At 41.9% G+C, this 24,250-nt stretch overlaps 1 protein-coding gene across 3 annotated transcripts in view; it reads right to left on the bottom strand.

Moving 5' to 3' along the window:
* Window positions 1-1,474: 1,474 nt before the first annotated feature.
* sertad2b (SERTA domain containing 2b) overlaps window positions 1,475-24,250 on the bottom strand; it is a 54,234-nt gene continuing 31,458 nt past the window's right edge. Inside the window, exons 1-2 of one of the 3 annotated variants that reach the window (XM_055018702.1) lie at window positions 22,239-22,325; window positions 1,475-5,749 (exon numbers count right to left, since the gene is read on the bottom strand). In XM_055018702.1, coding sequence (XP_054874677.1) covers window positions 4,468-5,745 — 1,278 coding nt within the window. In that variant the 5' untranslated portion in view covers window positions 5,746-5,749; window positions 22,239-22,325 and the 3' untranslated portion in view covers window positions 1,475-4,467. Of the gene's footprint in view, window positions 5,750-16,347; window positions 16,507-22,238; window positions 22,326-24,250 lie in introns of those variants that run through there. The other 2 variants (XM_023279403.3, XM_023279404.3) reach the window with 2 other exon arrangements.

Raw genomic sequence — 24,250 nt, 5'->3', positions numbered from 1 at the left:
ACGACAGTCTCATCATTGTGTGTCTCTGCCAAACAGTCCAGTTGCAGCCTACATTCATGTCTGTCCAGACTTGATCTTCGACTTTTTGAAGAGAAATGACATATTAATGTCATCAGTACACATCGTATTCATGTTTAAGTTATGGCAATAAAAACTTGTCTTGTGAGGCCAAAGTGATATAATCAGTTCATCCTTGAGTCCTAGTGGACATTTGTTTCAAAATCAAAGAAACTTCAGTTGCTCCAGAGATATCCAGCTCATTTGAATGAAACAGAAGGATGGACAGAGAAACCAAAAACATAATGCTTTTGGCCTCAGCTGTTATTAACATGGAGGCATAAAAATCAAGATTATCCTCGAGGTGATGAACATTTGAAAAAAAAGAATCTGACTATAAAAAAATAAACATATTCGATTTTCCGATTTGATGCCTTAGTAATCATTTTTCTGAATGAATAAATGTATTACAAGCCCTTCTTAAAAACAGTATTCCTAACTTTATAAACTTCATACAACTGCACCATAATACACAATTTTAAATGTATAGCTAAGTTTGTTAAGTTTGAAGTTCCCTTTCAGCTTTCAGCCACATTTTATGGCCATCCTCACCACAGACTGTACATAACCTTATGAGCCGAATTCCACACACCGTCCATCCATCCATCCATCCATCCATCCATCCATCCATCCATCATCCATCCATCCATGATCTATACACTGTTTAATCCTTACTAGGGTCGCAGGGGGGCTGGAGTCTGTCCCAGCTGACTTAAGGTGAAGGCAAGGGACACCCTGGCAGGTCACTAGTCTATCACAGGGCATAAACTGACCTTGTGTCAAGATTTTTTCTTCACCCATATGCTGCTCCCAGGATCTTCAATTTGAAAGCCCCATTCCACACATGCACAGACACACACAGGAGTAATCGAGTGGTTGCATTCCCCTTCTTCTCATCATCCTTCGGGCTTTCATGCATCATGAGACAACAGAATATAGATACAATCACTGAACAGTTGGAATTTTCTGGCATGAAAAGGAGGGTTAAGCACAACTCAGGAATTCGTTCACGTGACAGGGTTCAATGGTAAGAAGGGGCTGAAAGCTCTGGAAAAGTGGACATGAGGTAAAATCACTTTGTCAGATGCTGGATGTTGTTGAGCATCATTCATGAAAAGCACAAACTGGAGTTATTAGAAATAGTTCTCATACAAATATGAAGGTTAATACATATGCACGTCAAGAAGCAAGACTAAACCATATGATAAAATGAAAGACACAAAACAGACATCTGCTCTTTTTACAGTTTATTATTTTTATATATATATATATATATATATATATATATATATATATATATATATATAAAAAACTACAAAAGTAAGACTGTTTCAAATTCATAGACAGCTGTCCATTTATTTATATATTTTTTTAATATATATATATATATATATATATATATATATATATATATATATTCTACAGTCCACATTTTGGATCCCAATACAGTGATCAGTTGATAGTTTCTCTCTCTGTGTTTGTGTTCTATTGCATAGAAAAAGGCACAGCTCTGAGGTCTGTGTAAAATACAGCCTTCGTAGAGGGAATCAGCCTCAACTGCGGTCAGTCCATGTCTGCAGTTCAAATCACCGCACACTCGGTCAGCGCTAAAACCGATTCGGTGGCAAACACTGATCCAAAAAGTGTCAGGAGCTCGAATGTTGTTCATACTATGTACATTACATTTGGCATTGAAGCGTCTATGACAGGCTTTGGAGTCTTGACATCTGAAGGTTGGAGACAGGGCTTTTGAGTATTGCTGCATGAACTGTTCGCCTTCAACTGGAAAATGATAAACAAAAGAGTACAAAAGATGTAAAAAGTTGTGGCCGCCACCCCACAAAAAAAAAATCAATAACAAAGCAACAAACAGACAAATAAACAAGATAATATAACTACCTATGTATATAAAAAATGGCTTCCACCCATAATTCCACACTCAGATACATTCCTATCTGAAGTACATTCCTACCACACATTCTGTACACACATTTACAATCCAAATGTTCACTTCACATCAAAAATAAATATATTTACACAGAAAAGAAAAAAACAAGATGAATAAATAACTTCATTGACAAATAACAAGCACTCCAAAATTCAAACATAGTGAAAGAAAAAAGACACAGTTGTCTACAAACAGTTTTAGTTGGTGCTGCTATGTGCTCGGCTCACACTGCTTTGAATTCAGTTAAAAAGCAGGTCTTTTACATACTAGCTGAAGTCAAATGCACACCGGGAAGCTAATGATCTGCCACTGGAACAAGTTTTAAATTCACCCTGTCCTTGCTGCTGTTGGCTAACACAGTAAGCTGACTCTGACTGGATTTCAGATAACGCATTCTGTCCTATTAACAACTACCAAGTTCCACCAGCTGGGACGCTGCTAGAAATACCATTAACATACCATTTTACACCACTACAAAACTGTGTTGGCAAACACACAAGGGTTTAGGGTTTCTTAATGACTTTGATGGAAAAAATCTACCATCAACAGCCAGCAGTGATGTACCCTGCGATATATCTGCAGAAATGTATTTCTGTGAATAGCTAGTGAAATGTAGAAGATATGTGTCATTATCGGATAAAGCGCACAACAGTTACAACAGTGTCTAAGATGTCAACGTTAAAGCTGCACTCATCAATACTTTTTATATTACTGTATCAAATGGTTAAGCGCCCTGTGTTGTGTGTAGTGATGAATCCGAAGATAATTAACACCAAACTGCACATCAAATTGCCATCAAATTTCACTTTTTGTGCGAAAAATGGTGCACAGTGGCAACTGCAAGGGGGGTTAGTGTTTTGAAACAACATAGTCTTTTGCATGGTTTCAGTATCAGGTCAACACTGTGGTTTGGGTTTCCTCCTTCAGTGGAAATCCGTGTTCAAATTATTTACGAGACAGATTCAGCCCTCCTGTTCTCGCATGTGTTTAAAACATACATGAGCTGTTGGGTCAACCTCAAAACTGCACTGCACAATGTACAGAAGTGAGCAGAACCCTGAGATCCTGTTCTAAACACAAGTAAACAAACTCAAAATGTTATGCAAATACAGGGTTTGTGCAATACTGTATGCCCTACTGCAATTTGTCTGTCACCCAAGTTGCTGAGAAATGTATGGAGTCACACTGATGCCACAATGACATTCCCTGCAATCAGTGACAGCTGTTTTGTTTTGAGGCCTGTATGGTTAAATTAAATATGTGTGTGGAGCCCTAAACCTCTGCTTAGGTTGCATTTTTCAGATCATCTACATCCAACTAGGACCCATGAGTCGGTGACAGTGCTGCTGTTGCTTCCAATGTAAACACGTCAAGCTTTCCCGTGGGTGTAGCTCATTTGAATTCTGCTGTAACTGAATCATGATAACTAGCTCATATGACCGAGCTCATGTAAAATAACATCCAGCACAGTTACTTGTGCCTGCCAATAAGGAAGGGAAAGAAAAAGTCCCAAAGTGAATTAATAGACTTGAAGTACACAAGAACAGACATCTCCTTCTACCAAAAGAGTTTAACAAACAATCTGGCGATGTGTTTTAGAGCTACTCCCAAAGCGCAATTATATAGCCAAGCTTACATGTAATCTAGCACACTGGTAAAACAATGTATTCCTCGTAAAAGCCTTTTTAGGCTTGCTTTACAATAAAACATAGCATCTGTAATAAGATAAAGATTAAATAATTATTATTTGATCATGAGCAATTACCTTACTTAACAATAGGCTTAATACAATACAATAAATTAAAAAAAATAACAATGAAGAGTGACCTCTCTAGGCTGCTAAAATGAAAAGAATTAGAAAAAAATACTGTAAAAACAGGAATTGAATAAGTGGTCATTTTGAAAGGCACTCATCTGCTGAAAGCCATGAATACAGTGTGTGTGTGTCATGTTTATCGGTGTTCACTTGTATCTCTGTACCTGTGAGGAGTATGTGTCCCGACAAAGATAGAATGATTGAAAAAACCGTCCAGAATGAGGACAAATTTATTTCTTGTATTTACAGTTACTCTTCAGGGTTAAGGCTTAGGTTCAGGTTCAGGTTAAACATTAGAATAAAGATTAGGTTTACCTTTATGGTAAGGAAATGATGGGAGTTAATGAAGGTCCTCACAAGTATAGAAATACAAATGTAAGTGTGTCTTTGTTTCCCGGTTACTTCATTTCCATATTTGGAAAGGCGAGCACAGTGCATGCACAGTGTTGTGTAGTAGTAGTAGTTGTCATAGTAGTACTAACTGACATCACCATCGATGTTTACAATTACCGACCTTTGAAAAGATTTTTAAAAAATTTAAGCAAGATAAAAACAACGACCAGGAAAATCAATCCCAAATTTTCATTCCAGTCTGTTCTCTGGAGTTAACCGTCTCTGCTTCTGAGGTGGTGGTGGTGTCCTCGAGTCACGAACCCACCAATACCTCCATGATGTGGTCCAGTTCTGTCAGATCAATTTTGAAAGGCTGATTGGCTGAAACTTGGGGCGTGGGGCCGCTGTATGGGGACGCCAGCGATTTGAGCAGGTCATCTGCCGTCACAACCTGTGGCAGTTTGGCAAGGCCACCACCTGCCGTCATGCCCACAGCCCCCGCTGTCGTACAGGGGTCAAAGTCATACATGGACGTGTCGATATCGGCGAACAGGACATCGTCCAGTGCCAAGTCTGAGAGAAACCCCGAGGGCGAAGAAGAGGAGGGAGGAGAGGAGGAAATGTCTACTAGGCCACCAGGGGGCAGTGTGGGTAGAGTGTCCATTGACCGGAGCTCAGCACAGCGGCCTTCCACTAGGAAAACACCTGCTGCCTCTGGTTTAGCACCCATGGTCCTGCAGTCTCTGGGTGAGCCTGTGGGTGATGGGGAGAGGGGTGCTAAGAGTGGGGGCTGGGTGGTTGGTGTGGGAGCTGGGGAGGTAGTCATGGTCGTAGTATTAGCTGCTGCTGTCCTTGTTATGGCTGTGGGAGGACCCAACTCCATGTCACTCAGCGTGGAGGGGAAATCGTCATTGGATAAGACAGGCACAGGGACACTGGGGGACGCCTGGCTCAGAAGTGCTGACAAGGGAGGCTGCGCTGGGGGTGGTGACAGAGGAGGAGTGGGTGGGGAGGGAGCACAAAAGGCTGAATCTCCACCATCTTCCTCGAGTAAAGAGGCTGGAGTGAGACAGGCTTCCATAGGGGCGAGACAGGCCTCCACACGGTTGGGGCAGGCCTGGGATGCCTGGCAGTTGGGAGGCACCATTGGGTGGGGTGAAGGTGGCGGAGCGATCACCGGCATCAACAGCGCAGAAGGCTGGGATACCTGTGCAGTCGCAGCTGCTGACAAAACACCAAAAGACGGTGGTGCCTCACGGAAACCCTCATCCATAGGGTCGTCGGGTGGCGGTGAGGGCGGAAGGAGCAGCGGCCGCAGGGAGCCTTCCTGCTTGAGTTCGTCCTGGATGCGTCGGAGCATGTTGTTGATGAGGACGCGGCGCTCGAGGCTGGGCTCGCCAAGCGGCCGCTGGCTGTACAACTTCATGAGGGAGATGTTGAAGATGGTCTGCCGCTGCAGGGTGTAGGACACCTTGGAAAGACCTTCTGGAGAAACGCCTAGTCCCCCTCCCGCCACCGACGCCTCCAGCGTTTTGCCTTCCAGCCCCTCTTCATCCTCGTCCAGCTTCCGTTTCGCACCTTTACCGAACATATATCTGAAAAATACAAAACCAGGGGACAAGAGATCATAAGAAATGAATAATATACAACAGCAATAATTATGTAGGGTTGCATCTGTTTATTGTTGGACGATTATTTTAGTCAGCTTGGTTAGGCTCTAGCCCCTTCACAGCCCTAATGAGGATTAATGTATAGATAATGGATGGATGGATGGATTATTGTACTGATTATTCTTTTTGTCTATAAAAAATCATAGTAGAAATCCCCTCCAAAAAATTTATTTTATTAAAATGTAAGACAAGTTTTTAGAAGAAGAATGCAGCAAAATGTTTGACGTTATTAACTGAGAAACCATTTAAATTCTTGCCCGTCATTTCATTTCCGATCCACTACCCAATCGATACATCAACAAATTTTTTCAGTTTGATGTCTTCCAAAATTAACTATAGTCCTCATGTGGCCCACTCAACAATTACATCACCTTCCACTCATTTGTCATGGTGGCACTACGCTTCAGCAAATCTCATTCAGGTTGTGGGTGTTCATGTACCCCCTTTGGGTATATCAAAAAATGCCAGAAGGCAGCGGTTAGAGTTTTATGACAATTCAAATTCAACTCTCTCCAAAATGTTGTTAGTAAACTAATATCCTTCCACAGCTAGTCACGGTTTAAAGACAGTGTTTCCTCTCAGCAGCAGACCTTTCATGCCTTTCCATAACCAAATCAGAACACTTCCATGACCAAAAACTGTTCTGTCTTCCTGATTTGTTAAAGGAGTTTCTAAATTAGTGAAACTTGATATATGCTCTTTTCTTCTTTGCCTGGAATAAAGCTCAAACTATTTTGATTTTCCAAAGACTTCCCACCTGACATTTTTATTTATTTTTTAACATTGAATCCACGAGCCCTTCTGGATCTCAGCCAAAAATGATCACCGTCAAACCATCACTAAAACACTGCAATAATCACCGGTGAAGTTTTCAGCCTGAAACCCTGCATCTTAACCATGGTGATTCAAGGAGCTCCTTAAACACAACAAGCTTACTGCAACAGGGGATTTGAAGAAAAAAAAAAAAACATTCATTGAAACCATACGCAGCTGCAATGGGAGCTTCACTGCTGCACACTGTAGTCCAGCACACACACAGACACACACATACTAAGTTATGTAATAGCAGCGTTCCCTGCTGTACCACAGGATCATAGGCCAGATTTAAAGCCCAACCCCCCTTCACTCTCCCTCCTCCTGCCATATTAGAATAGCACACTGAGTTACTTAGTGGAAGGGGGGGCAAGAAACATACAGTAGTACAGAAAAGAGAGAGATAACATATATATTCCAATAGTTTAGCAGGTCTCTGCGTCTAATAAAATGATCTAATAGTGTATTTTTTGGATTTGCAGAAACAAGAGAGGCAGAATGTAGAGCAGAAAAATGAAACAGAAAGAAAGAAAGAAAGAAAGAAAGAAAGAAAGAAAGAAAGAAAGCATTGCTGCAGTGTGTTTGACTTTAATCCAGGCTGACAGGCTCATGCAGCCAGTCGCTGTCTACACACACACACACACACACACACACACACACACACACACACACACACACACACACACACACACACATACTGCGCATGCGTCTCCTCACACACACACACATCCACACACACAGGAAGTGTGAGCTGCAGGCCCAGTCACCACGACTGGTTGGTTGCCATGACAAACAGAGTCAGCTGGGAATTCACCCAAAGAGATGACAAAGAACGGGATGGGGGAGAGGAGGAGGAGGTGGGAGGGGGGTGGTGCTGGGGGCAGGAAGGAAGAGGAGGAAGACGAGGAGGAGGAGGAGAAGTGAGAAGAGGAAGTAGAGGAGTAGGTTAGAGACTGGTCTGGAGACTAGTGGGAGGGAAATGAGCAGCATTCTTTACTCCCTTTAGTAAAACTACTGCTGAGCTGCCTCTGAGCAAGGCATTTAAACCCTAATTACGTCTTTAATGCTGCTGGTTGGTTCACTGGCTGCACATACACAGTTTCAAATTAACACTTTACTGTTGTTAGGGGACGTAAAAAAAAAAGTCCTTGACCGTTTGATTTTGTTGCCTTATACATAATGAAAGTAACTTACCATTCTTTCATGATAAAACATCAGCTGTTGAATGAAGTGATTATGTAGAAAATGGTGCCATCTATGAGGTTCTCAGTAAAAGTGAATAGAATGAAAAGACAGATTAGCTTCCTATTGTAGCTTACTATAACAATAAATACATTAAAAAAAACAGCAGAAAGACAGACAAAATGAGGTGGGAAAAAACATGGAAAAGGATAAATGAAGCTTATAGGGAATTCTTGGATTTATTGGATTGTTGTGTAGATTTCTGTATGGTTGAAACTTCAGATGTAAATTTGTTTAGCTTGTAAGAAGCTGCTAGGTGTATTTTTAACTCTACCTTAGCACAGAGCTACATTAGCAGTGTCTCTAAGCTAACACATACAAATAACAATATTGATCTTCTCACACCAGCTCCTGCAAAGAGGCTTATTTGTCATAATGTTGAATTGTGGCTTTAATCATATACCCAACAGGCCCATTTAGCAAAATAAGAGCTGCTGAACATGCAACTACAAGACATAATCAACCTAATTAGCTTTTATTAGCCCTTAAAACTCACTTGTTAGAATTGCATGGGCTGCCACCCTGGCTCACCAGTCAAAATAAAGAGTGGCACCTACAAAACTTACATGGTGTTAATTACATGTAAAGCTGGAACTAGCCTGACAAATAGTAGTTTGTCATTAAAGTGCTTATGACATATCCTGCAGTATAATATACTGCCTGCTGTTAGCTTCTCTAAGCTACATATCCATATATTTCTGTCAATCAGAAATGAGGAAATCAGAGGACAGAAATGGCAATAATACGTTTAAAATAAACTGTCTGCCAGAGCACTGCCAGGTTTATTTTTTTACTGTAAAATGTTGAAATGTAAAAATTTAAATTTCAAGAATCCTTCTCAAAGCCATCTTATGTTGAAAGACTCTTTATGTCCAATAGATTTCTGTGTCAGTTCACTGGCAGGACCTCACCTAAATAAAAGGTAATACAGGCGATGGAAAAGGTAGATATAATCACCTGGTAGACAATATATACCCCTGAGTCAAAGAGTTCTTGTCATAGATCATAAATGTTTTAGTTATATCATTTCTTACTTCTTCTTTAATTAAAATAGGCAGTGTGAAGGCTACAATTCAACATAAAAACACTCTTTGCAGCAAGAAAACAATCTGGAGCCCAGCCACGGATTTCTCTTTTCCTGCTAACAGTGAATGTAATAATTTCCACACTCGATACCTGATTGAAAGCATCCTCGTAGTAACATACACGCTTGGATCAACTAGAACTTCTACTTAAGCCTGGTACATTAGCATAACTTTTAAATATGTCCTGTTTTCATCAGTTCTTACTGAAGAGTTAGAGGTTATGAAGGCTGGCCTGACATCAGACTAAGGTGTGTGTGATTTAAATTGATTTGGGTTCATGTCTAAATAAAGGGGGTGTATATTCTGTCTAAACTGCCTGTTTGATGATTAGATATCTTTCGAAACTCTCTACCCCCAACGCCTCTGATTTTGGGACTACAGGGGTGTGTGTGTTCAGTCCTTTATGACGACATTATCTGACATTCATGCCCACTTCATGGCGTGATTGAGAAGCTGTACATAGGTGAGAAAATTCACTCAATTTGAACTTCTTTGTCCAGTTCATCTTTCAAATTTGCTAACTTTTCATATGAACGATGAGTGTAATGCTATGAATGCCCTTTTCGACAAACTGTGTCCCAATTTCCCCATTTTAAGACAATATTGCATCTACCCTATCTTTACAAAAGCCAGCTTTTCACTCTACCTTTAAGTGTGGCAGCGTGGAACCACTATAACATGCTGCTACAAACTAGCCCTGGCCTAAGCATCATGACACAAGCGATATCTAGTACTGACTGCATATCTGAGGAACAATTGCCAGCATCACCAAATGTTTGACTGGCAAACGATCTCTGGGACATGCAGAACAGAGACACTACAGCAATAAACACAGAGGAACTAAGACAGGGTCAAAATCAGCAAGCACAGAACAGCAGTAAAAAGGTTCTGGAGGTTTAAAAAATGGATTTCTTTAGGAGGTACAGTGCTGACTTACATATAGAATTATATTTCTAATTCTATAATTAATTATAGCTATACAATAAGTTCTTGTTTCGATTTTGTTTCATCATGTTGGAGTTTTCAGTTTAAGTACAGTTTGGCATTTCAATATGTATACCTTTGCCTGCATTTTATACTGCACTCCATGACAAACACTTTATCAAAATATAATTAGCTTTAACAAAATGATCATTTTGCCTTTTTGATGGAAAATTGTTTAAATGAATCAACTAATGAGTAAAATGCTCAAGAGATGAAACGATAGAAAAACAGCTCTTAAAACACACACGAGTCTCTACATTTACTGCAGCTGCTTATGGATGTTCCAGGAAAATGGCGAATCAGACAGTGTCAGAGAGAGACAGAAACACAGAATCAAACAGAGAGCAACAGAGATAGTTTCAAAGCAGTTTGCGGGTGTGTGATTGAGAGCTGAAGCAGCTGCGCATGTCTGACTCACTGAGTCATGGCGGGTGTTTAGACACACACACACACGCGCACACACACACACACACACACACACACACACACACACACACACACACACACACACACACACACACACACACAGCGCAGGGCTGACATACCAGAGGTGCCCCACCCCTTACATTCCACTTCATTATCCTTCCCTTCTCCTCCACCTCTTCTATTCTGCACTCACACTTTATTTTGCCTCTTTTCCATCTTTCTTCTTCATCCTCCTTCCAGTCTCTACCTCACACCCTCCCCCCTCCTTCCACTGACTGTCAAAGTTTACAGGCCCAGAACCATCCTACACTCTATGAGCCATGTCTAGATATGAGCACACCAGAGGAAGAAAAACAGATCATAAATGAGTGGAGGAGATAAAGCACAGCAGTGGAGGAGTTCTGCACTCCAAAATGGAGCCATGGTTTTTGCTCAAGGTCACTGTGACTTAACGCTGATCACTGTAAACGGTCTCGCAAAGCGGGCTCTTAAAACTACCTTTTCCGCAAGATTTTCCATGTGATTAATACAGTTGAAGCTCCCTTCAGGCATTAAAAGCAAAGGAGTGACCAGCTGTGACTAGAAACAACCAAGCTGCAGTTCTGAAGGTCAGCACTTTAACTAATTTTGTTTTCCCAAAGGTCATAACTTTTAAATCTGACAAAAAGTGGCATGGATTGAAGAGCATTCAATGTGTGTAGCAAAAAAAGTGCTTACAGTGGCAGTAACAGTAATCTATGACAGATTCAGCGTCTCTAATAGTGAGATCAATTTCAAAATAAGTGTGTATCAATCAGACGGGATCATGTCCATCAAATCAGGGGCTGATAATGCTAACTGGACAAGACTTCACTTCAATACAAGTCCAATATCCAACCATTACTTCATCAATAAATGTAATCAATAAGACTTGTCGTGCAAAGCGTCCCATTTGCAGTTTCCTCCTTTTTTCGTGCCCTAAAAAACATCTTGAAAATTGTGGAGAAGACACCAAAGAAATGAAAATCAATGCGTAAATTGTTGTTTCCAGCAGTGATCTAATCCATGAAAAGGAACATTTCTGAAAATAAACACTTCTCTGGTTTTGCCTGCAGCCTAAAATATCAACAGAGATGCTGATAGAAAACCAAGAACCAACCGCAGCTGGCTCTGCCTCGATAAATGTCAATACAACCAGGCCCACACAGCTTAGCCCCTTTATGAAGAAGTGATGAAGATCAACTGCAACTGATAAGGAAAAAGTACAATAAAGCTGCATCAGAAAGTGAAATTTAACATGACATAGACAGGCATACTTGTGGCTATGTGTATGGTAAAATAAGATTACATGAAACCCTGACGATGCCTTTAAGGAAGTGGGCTTTTTGAGTAAAAGAGTGGCATAAACAGCTTCAATAACAAGTAGGGCTAATTTAATGTGAATGAATGAAAAGCACAGAGTAAATCTAACCACAAAATGGTGGTTAAAAAACAAAAGGACAAGTGTTTTACGCATTCTGAGGTGAGGTCAGGTGTGTGCAAGCATGGGAGTATGTATTAGCCTGCCAACTGTGCCTGCAAACACACATTAGAAATGTGGGCTGAGTATTCCAGTAGCTGGCTGTAGTGAGTATGTGTGTGTGTGTGTGTGTGTGTGTGTGTGTGTGTGTGTGTGTGTGTGTTGTGCAGTAGTGCAGTACTAGTGGATGGACTCTGCAGTGATATTATGATCCTGTAACCGGATACGCTGGTTTCCATGCCTGAGCGGCACATCCACCCCTCCCCCTCGCCTCCACGTCGGGCTATTTCAGGTTCTCTAGATGCACAAAGTATGGACACACACTCCACTGCTGCAGGTAGATGAACGCAGCACTGTGCTGTGCTGGTAGCACAACGTGCATTAATCTTAGCATGTGCTCACATGCGAGCAGCAGCGCACTTGCAGCTTTCAGTGGTAACTGTGCTGCCACTGTTCCTCCTCACTGTAATGCACCCCGCTCTGCACATGAGGACGACACTGTCCAACTCACTGTGTGTGTGTGTGTGTGTGTGTGTGTGTGTGTGTCTCTCCCTCACACACACACATACACACAATGTCGAACCAGTAAACACATTCCAGACAAAACCCAGAGGAAGTGACAGTGCGTTGTAGTGCTCGCTTGACCAGACCCACGACACTCAATAGCAGCTACGCTTTCACACACAACTTAAGATACAGTTACACCATGACGATAGCTGCTACTACTACTACTGTTGTTTCTACCACTGCAAGAACTACAGCTGTTACTACTACAGCTCTGTCTACTCATGTAGTAATACTGGTCTTATGACACGTCTGAGGCCTTGCACACATTCATTAAGACGCGCCCACAATTATTACACTTAATCGTCAAGAATCCTCATCAACACACCACGGCCGGTTTTTCCACTAGAACTTTCTCTTTTGCATTGGCCTGCAGTAAAACAGGCAAATGTCCCAAACCAGAAAAATACAGTATGCGTGTCGTTCCCATACAGCTGCTCTCAAACAGACTCTGAAAAACCTGCAACATGGAAGTGATGCCATCACATTGCTTAATTAAAACAATTTTAAAAAATAAAGATTTGTTTCACGTGTTATTTAAAAGGTGAAATACTGAAAGGAAATCTGGAGATAGTGAATAAAGGTCAGTTACATACTGAAGGTCATTTAATTTGCTTTTTAATCTCAAGTGGTTTTAAGTGTGGTCTGACAGTCAGCTTTAAATATTATATTATTAGCAGGAATTTGAGCCAGAATGTGGCTTAGAGTGTGACTACTTTGGGCTTCAGTAAATTGTCAAAATGTCAATTAAGAAAGAGCTGAAATTCTATAAATTTGACCCCAAACAATATGACTAATTTAGAAAACACAATTATTTTAAAACTGCTCAAAACATGTTCTTATGGGTTTACGTGGAACAACGAGAACAGAGGACAGATGGTAGAGGAGAGTCCAAACCAAAATAAATAAGCCAGTTGTGCGGCTGCAAACAACGTGCGTATGTACGTACGTGTGCCACAAACGTGTGTGAGTGGTTTCCCTCATAGTGATCATAAACGCTCACATGACAGAGGTCAGCTGGGTATCAGACAGGGAATTCACTACGATCTCTTACATAATGACAGAACTGGTTACGAAACACTACAGCTCCTACTGCGCAACGTGCAGCGTCCCATTAATAAAGAGGCTCTGGTGTAAACGCCAGCATGGCAAGCTCAGGTTGGCTTTCACCACTTGGATGAGTGACGCCGCTTCAATTAATACAAATCTAAAGGCCCTCTTGATGCTTGAAATATCTTATTATTTCAAAGTTTTTAATGCATTACTATTCTTTTTTTTTTTTTTTTTTTTTTACTTAAATGAATGGTCTTCTGAAGCCGACTTGCTGTATTTGAGGTTCAAGATGCACGGTCTCAAGTTACTGAGGAGATTCCCTATACGTGATAGTTCATATCACTAACATCACGAGCAGTGTAAAGAAAAACTCAGCAAGAAAGGAGTGCAAAGTTCAGGACAAACAACAGTCACTGACTTCAAAGCTTTTTCCCTGGCCCATTATAAAACTACACACAGCTGCCAGTTTATTAGGTACATATAGCTTCTAGAGGGGTTATGGTTTCTAATGTATACCCAACCTATACTGACAGAACTGCACAGGGCTGCACAAAATATCACAAACATCTCTCAGTATGAGGAAAGACAAGTCAACAGCAGGGAGGATTTACATGTTTGTTATTCAGCTAGGTGTAACCAGCAGTTGGGAATATCTGTAGAATCAGGGAGCAAACTTCAGCACAGAAAGTACAGCGAACACTTTGAGTCGATCATAGCAGAGACCTGGCAGGTGCCTTATTCTCTGGGATTAAATGTACTCTGCAAATTAAAGGGCCAGTACACTTTTAGATATTTCAGTTTACATGTGTCCATCGCACAGAACAGTGTAGTAACCCGTAATGACGCACATACGCACAAAAGGTGTGTCTATGTGCATCTCAAATATCTGGTCATTAATGTATTCACACACAAACTCACTGACTCCCTCTAACACACACTCACACTGAAGTCTATAAATAAAAGGCAGAAGAAGAGAGCAGATTTAGGTCAGCAGACGTGTCTACATGCCGTGGAGCACCACTCTTTCCACCGAGCCATCGAGGGAGAAAACAGCTTGACACTTTCAGTGACAAAGCCTCAGAAGCTACAGAAATGTACAGCGTCAATACGTCTGGTCACTGGGTGTACAGTAGAATCCACCTTATTACTGCAGTATCTGCCTTATTACTGCAGCATGCACTATATCACAGCAGAATCGGCCTTATTACCACAGTGCCCACCTTGTTACAGCAGCACCAGCTTTAGTGCTGCAAGTGTCATCATTTCTACTGCAGGCAGCTCCCTTATTACTTGACTATAATCCTTATCATTGCAAAATAAGCCTCACTACTGCATGTGAAGCCATACTGCTGCAGTGTGCACTTCATCGCAATTAATGCTTGTAGATATCCAGCTGTTGACTGTAACATATAATAACCTGCTGTATCCATCTGTCATAGGGTAGGTGTTACAACAAAGTTGCTTATTATCATAGGTTCAAGCCTTACAGGTTGACAATAAAAAGCCTGCTGCTGTCATCTCCTCTGCAATATCTAAAATGTTTTCATAAAAAGGCTCTCTACAAATGAAGTGTTTCGCCACAGCACCTCTAAATCCAAAGTTTTCCTCCCAGCTCGCTGCAGCGGTAAACCGTGAGAGCTGCTGGGTGCTAGAACCAGATCAGCCAAATCAGTTCATCTTAACACTAAAGGCCCAATAAGTGGAAGATGACTTTAGCAAAATTTCACCAGTGTCTCACTTCTTATTTGAAATGTTCTAAGAAACCAAAGAGTGACATTTAAAATCAGTGCTTTAATGCACCCTGGAGTTTAGGGACCTCTTGAGGGGTTCCCCGCTCAGCAAAACCTCGGCTTCCCTCTTCCCTCTGTGGTTATCTGCTGACTTACAGTTGTATAACTCTGCATCACATCTGTCTGCTCCTGAGCCCTGATCAAACAGCTCTCTGTGGTCTGACGTGAGTCTATATTGTGGCTGTTGGTCCAAAGTCAGACCCTCTGACTTACCGTGCAGCGTGTCGGTCGCAGCACAGGAACGACAGAGTATGAAGAGGTGCTGTCAGCGTAGAAGCTGGCTGCTGTGTTGTGGTGCATGTTACGAAACAGAGGCCCCTCCACTCACCACAACAGCTACACTCACTTACACAGTCCCAAACACTGGAAGCCAAATCATGTAAACTGCAACAGCACTTTCACCACTTCACAGCAGCTGCACAGGTGTCCAGCACCATGCTTCACTCGCTATTAGAGGAAAGGTGCAGTCTATGTGATTGTAGAAGGCATTCAGGAGAGTGAAGTCCATCTTCTCTACGGGCTGCTGTAGTCCACACATATGTTCACCGAGTCACTATATCAGGCCCCAGTGCATTTTAAATGACGCTGTTAAAGTTTTTATGCTAATTTATGTCGTTTAATGAAGCCTAATTTATCAATTATTTTTTAGATCCAGAGTATCCGGAGCGTAATTCTGGGTTTATTTCAGGTGCTGGCCGTGTGTGCCAGTAGCTCGGTGTATTCTGGGAGCCCTCTGTGTATTTTGGGTAATGAAAAGTTTATCACAGACTTTTCTCGGTAGTAATAAAGAGGAAAGCGGCGGCTGCTGCCTCGGCTCTGGGCGCTGGAATGAGTTTTAGTCAGGTAAACACCGAGGGTCAGTGGAAGTACAAGCGGGGACACGTAATGGCGAATATTATCCATTAAATAAGAAAAGTTTTCCGAGCAGCCCCGCTGCCCCACAGCTACTGAAACAGCAGCCGTCCCCGTCTCTATTATTCAAGAGAAATAGGTTCCACTGCCGAGCCTCAGCTGCCTCTCCGGCGTCTTTCACTTCGCTCTCAGAAAGATACAAAAACTGCGTCTTACCACATCCAGGTCCGCCGGAGGTTTAAAGAGAAACATGGAGGGGGTATTTAAACAGTCCCGTCGCCTACAGAAAAACAGCCCGTCCTCGCTCCCGGAGACTCTGTCACACAATGGCGCTGACAGGAGGAGAAGCTGCCTCCGCTCACAGGAACGCTGCTGCCTTCACGGACCGTCGGAGCTCCGAGAGACGCAAGCCGAGCTGCACGTGCGCCTCTGTCCTCGATATTATCCAGTCAGCCCTAACCTACAGAGAACGTTTCCTGAAAGTTACCTACAGGCTCCATGAAGATTACAAAAAGCATCCTTAGGTCATGAAGTAATCTACAGGTAATGTTCCCTAAATGTTCCCTGAAGACAAAAATTAATATTCACTCATAACGTAAACTTTCAGGGAATGTTCAGAGAATGCTCCCTAAAGGTTACATAAAAGTGAACTTCTGTCTTAAACATTCCTGGAAGGTTATAGGAATGTTCAGGTAACTTTTAAGGAACGTTCCTTAGGTTCCCTGGATTTAACCTTCAGGGAGGCTTGTGGCCTCCAGAACATTCCCAGAACGTTGTGAGACTCTTCAGGGAATTTTCCGCAAGGTTCCCTGAAAGTTACCATTGTGTAATCTTCAAGGAACCTTAGGGAACCTTCAATGAATTTCTGACAATGGCCTGCTAACCCCCAGGGAATGTGCCCTAAAGGTTTCATGAATTTGTCCTTTAAAGAACATTTAGGGATGCTTTAACTTTCACAGAATGTTCCCACAACATTCAGGAAACCTTTAGTGATTTTTTTCCTGAATGTTACCTACAGGTTCCATGAAGACTACAAAAAGCATTCTTAGGTCATAAAGTAACAATCAGGTAATGTTGTTCCCTAAATGTTCCCTGAAGACAAAAATTAACAGTCATAACGTAAACCTTCAGGGGATGTTCCCAGAATGTTCCCAAAGATTACATAAAGTAAACTTCTGTCGTAAAGTAACCTTCATGGAAGCTCAGTGAATTTTCCAGAATGTTCCCAGAAAGGGACCATTTTGTAATCTTCAAGGGACCTTCAGGGAATGTTCTGGCAATGTTCTGACAACCTTCAGGGAATGTGCCCTAAAGGTTTGATGAATTTAACCTTTAAGGCACATATAGGGAGGCTTGTAACTTTCACAGAATGCTCCCACAACATTAAGGGAACCTTTAGTGAATTTTTCCTGACAGTTGCCTACAGGTTCCATGAAGATCACAAAAAGCATCCTTATGTCATAAAGCAACAATCAGGTAATGTTCCATAAATGTTCCCTGAAGAAAAAGAGTCATAACTAAAAGGTTGTCACAGGGTTTCAAAAAGTAACCTTTAGGGAACCTTTTAGGGCCTGTTGCTTTGGCTCCCTGGGTCATTACAGCTACATACAGTGGAATCTGGTGTTAGATGCTTCACATATTAGATTTTTTCCTTGAACATAATCAATATTTTAGATTTGACATCAGTTATAAAATTTTTGCTGATTTAAAAAATAAATAAATAAATAACAAACTTCAAATTCCGAACATTTGTTGATGCAAAAACCTCCTTACAATTTCTGCTCTTCAGTACTTGGAAACAAGCTCTGCAGATAGCATTTAGTCTCAAAATAATGAATTTGTACATATTTCTCAGACATACCCGAATTTTTCACACTCTCCTGTAAGCATCAGCAACGGGGGGTCATTATTAATGTAACAACTGCATCATTACTGCCAGGGCTCGATCAATTCATCCACGGTTGGCAAGTTTACGAGGCGCACCTGAAGGCAGCACGAGAAGCTGAAACCGAGCAGCTGCCCGAAGAAGCGGCGTCAACTTTGCTCCACCCACCACCCACCCACACACCCACACGCACACACACGCACACACACGCACACACACACACACACACACACACACGCACACGCACACGCACACGCACACACACACAACACACAACACAGACAGACAGACAGACAGACACACACACACACACACACACACACACACACACACACACACACACAACACACAACACACACACAACACAGACAGACACACACCTACACACACACAACACAGACAGACAGACAGACACACACAGACACACACACACACTCACACACACACGGTATGCTCTGTAACATTGTACCTCTTTTCTGTCTGTCTCAGCAGAACGCTGGTTCATTAACAACATTTTAAAAGTGTAAACTGGTTTCAGGCTTCATGTTGTCTACACCTCATTCAATCCACACACTTATATCGGTCTGTGCTGTTCCTTTTCTCATTCATCTGTTTTGCCTTTTCCTCTTTTACATGCACTGAAAACTTGGAATCATTGATTAACTCCTTAATTAACGCAGGTCTGGTCAGTGTTTGCGGAAAAGAGCAGTGGACTGAACCCTGCAGCAGATGGCAGGATGATGTCCGGTAAACTCAAACAAAACCCAGCAGAGACAAAAACAGCGGCTCACCAGAGCATCCCGGGGCACAACATGGGCATCTAAGACCGTTTGTGGCCCTCATGCCCCCTGCTGCACGCTCGCCTAGATGTGCACTGATACATTCACAGCACAAGGCTCTCTGTTTTCCAGACAGGCGGCCTGTTCTGTGTGGCCTTTGATCAACCTGCTGTCACAAGTATTTCCATCTATTGCAGTCAAATGTTTACAGCACGCAGTTGTTGCCAAGAAATCATTCAGTTTCTCCTCTTTTGAAAAACAACATTTAGACCCTCAAGGTGTACTAAAATCAGTCCACAGTAGCAGTGTTTCCATAACGTATTTCTATGGGTATTTTGTAGTATCACATTATAAAGGTTGATAGAAATGGCTCTTTTTTTCTTTGTTTTTTCTAAGTGTCTCCAAGTTTTCGTGCTGCTTTAAGGTGGCTTTTTCGAAAAGATTTACACACGTGGACAAAATTGTTGGTACCCCTCGGTTAATGAAAGAAAAACCTACAATGGTCACAGAAATAATTTGAATCTGACAAAAGTCGTAATAAATAAAAATTCTATGAAAATTAACTAATGAAAATCAGACATTGCTTTTGAACAGTGGTTTAACAGAATTATTTTAAAAAATAAACTCATGAAACAGGCCTGGACAAAAATGATGGTACCCTTAACTTAATATTTCATTGCACAACCTTTTGAGGCAATCACTGCAATCAAACCATTTGTGTAACTGTCAGTGAGACTTCTGCACCTCTCAGCAGGTATTCTGGTCCACTCCTCATGAGCAGACCTCTCCAGTTGTCTCAGGTTTGAAGGGTTCCTTCTCCAGACGGCATGTTTCAGCTCCTTCCACAGATGTTCAATAGGATTTAGATCAGGGCTCATAGAAGGCCACTTCAGAATAGTCCAATGTTTTCCTCTTAGCCATTCTTGGCTGTTTTTAGCTGTGTGTTTTGTGTCATTATCCTGTTGTAAGACCCATGACCTGCGACTGAGACCAAGCTTTGTGACACTGGGCAGCACATTTCTCTCTAGAATACCTTGATAGTCATGAGATTTCATTGTACCCTGCACAGATTCAAGACACCCTGTGATGCAGCAAAGCAGCCCCAGAACATAACAGAGCCTCCTCCATGTTTCACAGTAGGGACAGTGTTCTTTTCTTGATATGCTTCATTTTTGCATCTGTGAACATAGAGCTGATGTGCCAAAAAGTTCCAGTTTTGTCTCGTCTGTCCATAGGACATTCTCCCAGAAGCTTTGTGGCTTGTCAACATGCAGTTTTTCAAATTCCAGTCTGGCTTTTTAGGATTTGTTTTCAACAATGGTGTCCTCCTTGGTCGTCTTCCATGAAGTCCACGTTGGCTCAAACAACGACGGATGGTACGATCTGACTCTGATGTACCTTGACCTTGGAGTTCACCTTTAATGTCTTTAGAGGTTGTTCTGGGCTCTTTTGTTACCATTCGTATTATCCGTCTCTTCCATTTGTCATCAGTTTTCCTCCTGCGGCCACGTCTAGGGAGGTTGGCTACAGTCCCATGGATCTTAAATTTCTGAATAATATGTGCAACTGTAGTCACAGGAACATCAAGATGCTTGGAGATGGTCTTCTAGCCTTTACCTTTAACATGCTTGTCTATAATTTTCTTTCTAATCTCCTGAGACAACTCTCTCCTTGGCTTCCTCTGGTCCATGTTTAGTGTGGTACACACCATGTCACCAAACAGCACAGTGACTATTTGTAACCCTATAAATAGGCCGACTGACTGATTACAAGTTTGTAGACACCTGTGATGCTAATTAGAGGACACACCTTGATTGAACATGTCCCTATGGTCACATTATTTTCAGTCTTTTCTAGGGGTACCATCATTTTTGTCCAGGCCTGTTTCATGCGTTTATTTTTTTAAATAATTCTGCTAAACCACGGTTCAAAAGCAATGTCTGATTTTCATTGGTTAATTTTCATAGAATTTTTATTTATTATTACTTTTGTCAAACATTTCAAAAGTTCACTTCAAATTCTACAGACATTTTATATGGAAACATGACTAATGAAGGCCTGGTCACACCAAAAAGCAGTAAGACAAAAATCATCCACGTAATTTTATGAAATATTCGGTTCTAGAACATCAATTAAAAGTTTGACCAAAGTTAAAATTAAGTTCATCAAAGCAAAGTTTGAGTTTGGTCACTAAGAGCTAATGAATCGCATAAAGCCATGTATAAATATAATTTTCAAGCTAATTTGTAGCAAATTTTTGAAATGTCACAAGCAAAAGTAATAGTTTTCAATATGAAAAGTCTGTAATGATTCATGATTCATTTATGTTGTCAGAACAAAAGTTAAATGTTTCCTATATCAGAACACAGTTCTCAAAATTTGTGTTTTTCTATCCAACTGTGTGTTTAGGGGTTCCCCGCTCAGCAAAACCTCGGCTTCCCTCTTCCCTCTGTGGTTATCTGCTGACTTACAGTTGTATAACTCTGCATCACATCTGTCTGCTCCTGAGCCCTGATCAAACAGCTCTCTGTGGTCTGACGTGAGTCTATATTGTGGCTGTTGGTCCAAAGTCAGACCCTCTGACTTACCGTGCAGCGTGTCGGTCGCAGCACAGGAACGACAGAGTATGAAGAGGTGCTGTCAGCGTAGAAGCTGGCTGCTGTGTTGTGGTGCATGTTACGAAACAGAGGCCCCTCCACTCACCACAACAGCTACACTCACTTACACAGTCCCAAACACTGGAAGCCAAATCACTGTAAACTGCAACAGCACTTTCACCACTTCACAGCAGCTGCACAGGTGTCCAGCACCATGCTTCACTCGCTATTAGAGGAAAGGTGCAGTCTATGTGATTGTAGAAGGCATTCAGGAGAGTGAAGTCCATCTTCTCTACGGGCTGCTGTAGTCCACACATATGTTCACCGAGTCACTATATCAGGCCCCAGTGCATTTTAAATGACGCTGTTAAAGTTTTTATGCTAATTTATGTCGTTTAATGAAGCCTAATTTATCAATTATTTTTTAGATCCAGAGTATCCGGAGCGTAATTCTGGGTTTATTTCAGGTGCTGGCCGTGTGTGCCAGTAGCTCGGTGTATTCTGGGAGCCCTCTGTGTATTTTGGGTAATGAAAAGTTTATCACAGACTTTTCTCGGTAGTAATAAAGAGGAAAGCGGCGGCTGCTGCCTCGGCTCTGGGCGCTGGAATGAGTTTTAGTCAGATAAACACCGAGGGTCAGTGGAAGTACAAGCGGGGACACGTAATGGCGAATATTATCCATTAAATAAGAAAAGTTTTCCGAGCAGCCCGCTGCCCCACAGCTACTGAAACAGCAGCCGTCCCCGTCTCTATTATTCAAGAGAAATAGGTTCCACTGCCGAGCCTCAGCTGCCTCTCCGGCGTCTTTCACTTCGCTCTCAGAAAGATACAAAAACTGCGTCTTACCACATCCAGGTCCGCCGGAGGTTTAAAGAGAAACATGGAGGGGGTATTTAAACAGTCCCGTCGCCTACAGAAAAACGGCCCGTCCTCGCTCCCGGAGACTCTGTCACACAATGGCGCTGACAGGAGGAGAAGCTGCCTCCGCTCACAGGAACGCTGCTGCCTTCACGGACCGTCGGAGCTCCGAGAGACGCAAGCCGAGCTGCACGTGCGCCTCTGTCCTCGATATTATCCAGTCAGCCCTAACCTACAGAGAACGTTTCCTGAAAGTTACCTACAGGCTCCATGAAGATTACAAAAAGCATCCTTAGGTCATGAAGTAATCTACAGGTAATGTTCCCTAAATGTTCCCTGAAGACAAAAATTAATATTCACTCATAACGTAAACTTTCAGGGAATGTTCCCAGAATGCTCCCTAAAGGTTACATAAAAGTGAACTTCTGTCTTAAACATTCCTGGAAGGTTATAGGAATGTTCAGGTAACTTTTAAGGAATGTTCCTTAGGTTCCCTGGATTTAACCTTCAGGGAGGCTTGCGGCCTCCAGAACATTCCCAGAACATTGTGAGACTCTTCAGGGAATTTTCCGCAAGGTTCCCTGAAAGCTACCATTGTGTAATCTTCAAGGAACCTTCGGGAACCTTCAATGAATTTCTAACAATGGCCTGCTAACCCTCAGGGAATGTGCCCTAAAGGTTTCATGAATTTGTCCTTTAAAGAACATTTAGGGATGCTTTAACTTTCACAGAATGTTCCCACAACATTCAGGAAACCTTTAGTGATTTTTTTTCCTGAATGTTACCTACAGGTTCCATGAAGACTACAAAAAGCATTCTTAGGTCATAACGTAACAATCAGGTAAAGTTGTTCCCTAAATGTTCCCTGAAGACAAAAATTAACAGTCATAATGTAAACCTTCAGGGGATGTTCCCAGAATGTTCCCAAAGATTACATAAAGTAAACTTCTGTCGTAAAGTAACCTTCATGGAAGCTCAGTGAATTTTCCAGAATGTTCCCTGAAAGGGACCATTTTGGAATCTTCAAGGGACCTTCAGGGAATGTTCTGGCAATGTTCTGACAACCTTCAGGGAATGTGCCCTAAAGGTTTGATGAATTTAACCTTTAAGGCACATATAGGGAGGCTTGTAACTTTCACAGAATGCTCCCACAACATTAAGGGAACCTTTAGTGAATTTTTCCTGACAGTTGCCTACAGGTTCCATGAAGATCACAAAAAGCATCCTTATGTCATAAAGCAACAATCAGGTAATGTTCCATAAATGTTCTCTGAAGAAAAAGAGTCATAACTAAAAGGTTGTCAAAAGGTTTCAAAAAGTAACCTTTAGGGAACCTTTCAGGGCCTGTTGCTTTGGCTCCCTGGGTCATTACAGCTACATACAGTGGAATCTGGTGTTAGATGCTTCACATATTAGATTTTTTCCTTGAACATAATCAATATTTTAGATTTGACATCAGTTATAAAATGTTTGCTGATTTAAAAAAAAAAATCAATAACAAACTTCAAATTCCGAACATTTGTTGATGCAAAAACCTCCTTACAATTTCTGCTCTTCAGTACTTGGAAACAAGCTCTGCAGATAGCATTTAGTCTCAAAATAATGAATTTGTACATATTTCTCAGACATACCCGAATTTTTCACACTCTCCTGTAAGCATCAGCAACGGGGGGTCATTATTAATGTAACAACTGCATCATTACTGCCAGGGCTCGATCAATTCATCCACGGTTGGCAAGTTTACGAGGCGCACCTGAAGGCAGCAGGAGAAGCTGAAACCGAGCAGCTGCCCTGAGAAGCGGCGTCAACTTTGCTCCACCCACCACCCACCCACCCACACACACGCACACACAACACACACACACGCACACACACACACACACACACACAAACACACACAACACACACACACACAACACAGACAGACAGACAGACAGACACACACACACACACACACACACACACATGGTATGCTCTGTAACATTGTACCTCTTTTCTGT

Source organism: Amphiprion ocellaris, chromosome 16 (genome assembly GCF_022539595.1).
Source record: "Amphiprion ocellaris isolate individual 3 ecotype Okinawa chromosome 16, ASM2253959v1, whole genome shotgun sequence".
NCBI classification, from domain to species: Eukaryota; Metazoa; Chordata; class Actinopteri; family Pomacentridae; genus Amphiprion; species Amphiprion ocellaris.
Note: the sequence above shows the minus strand (reverse complement) of the source record. Positions and strands in the feature narration are given on the sequence as shown.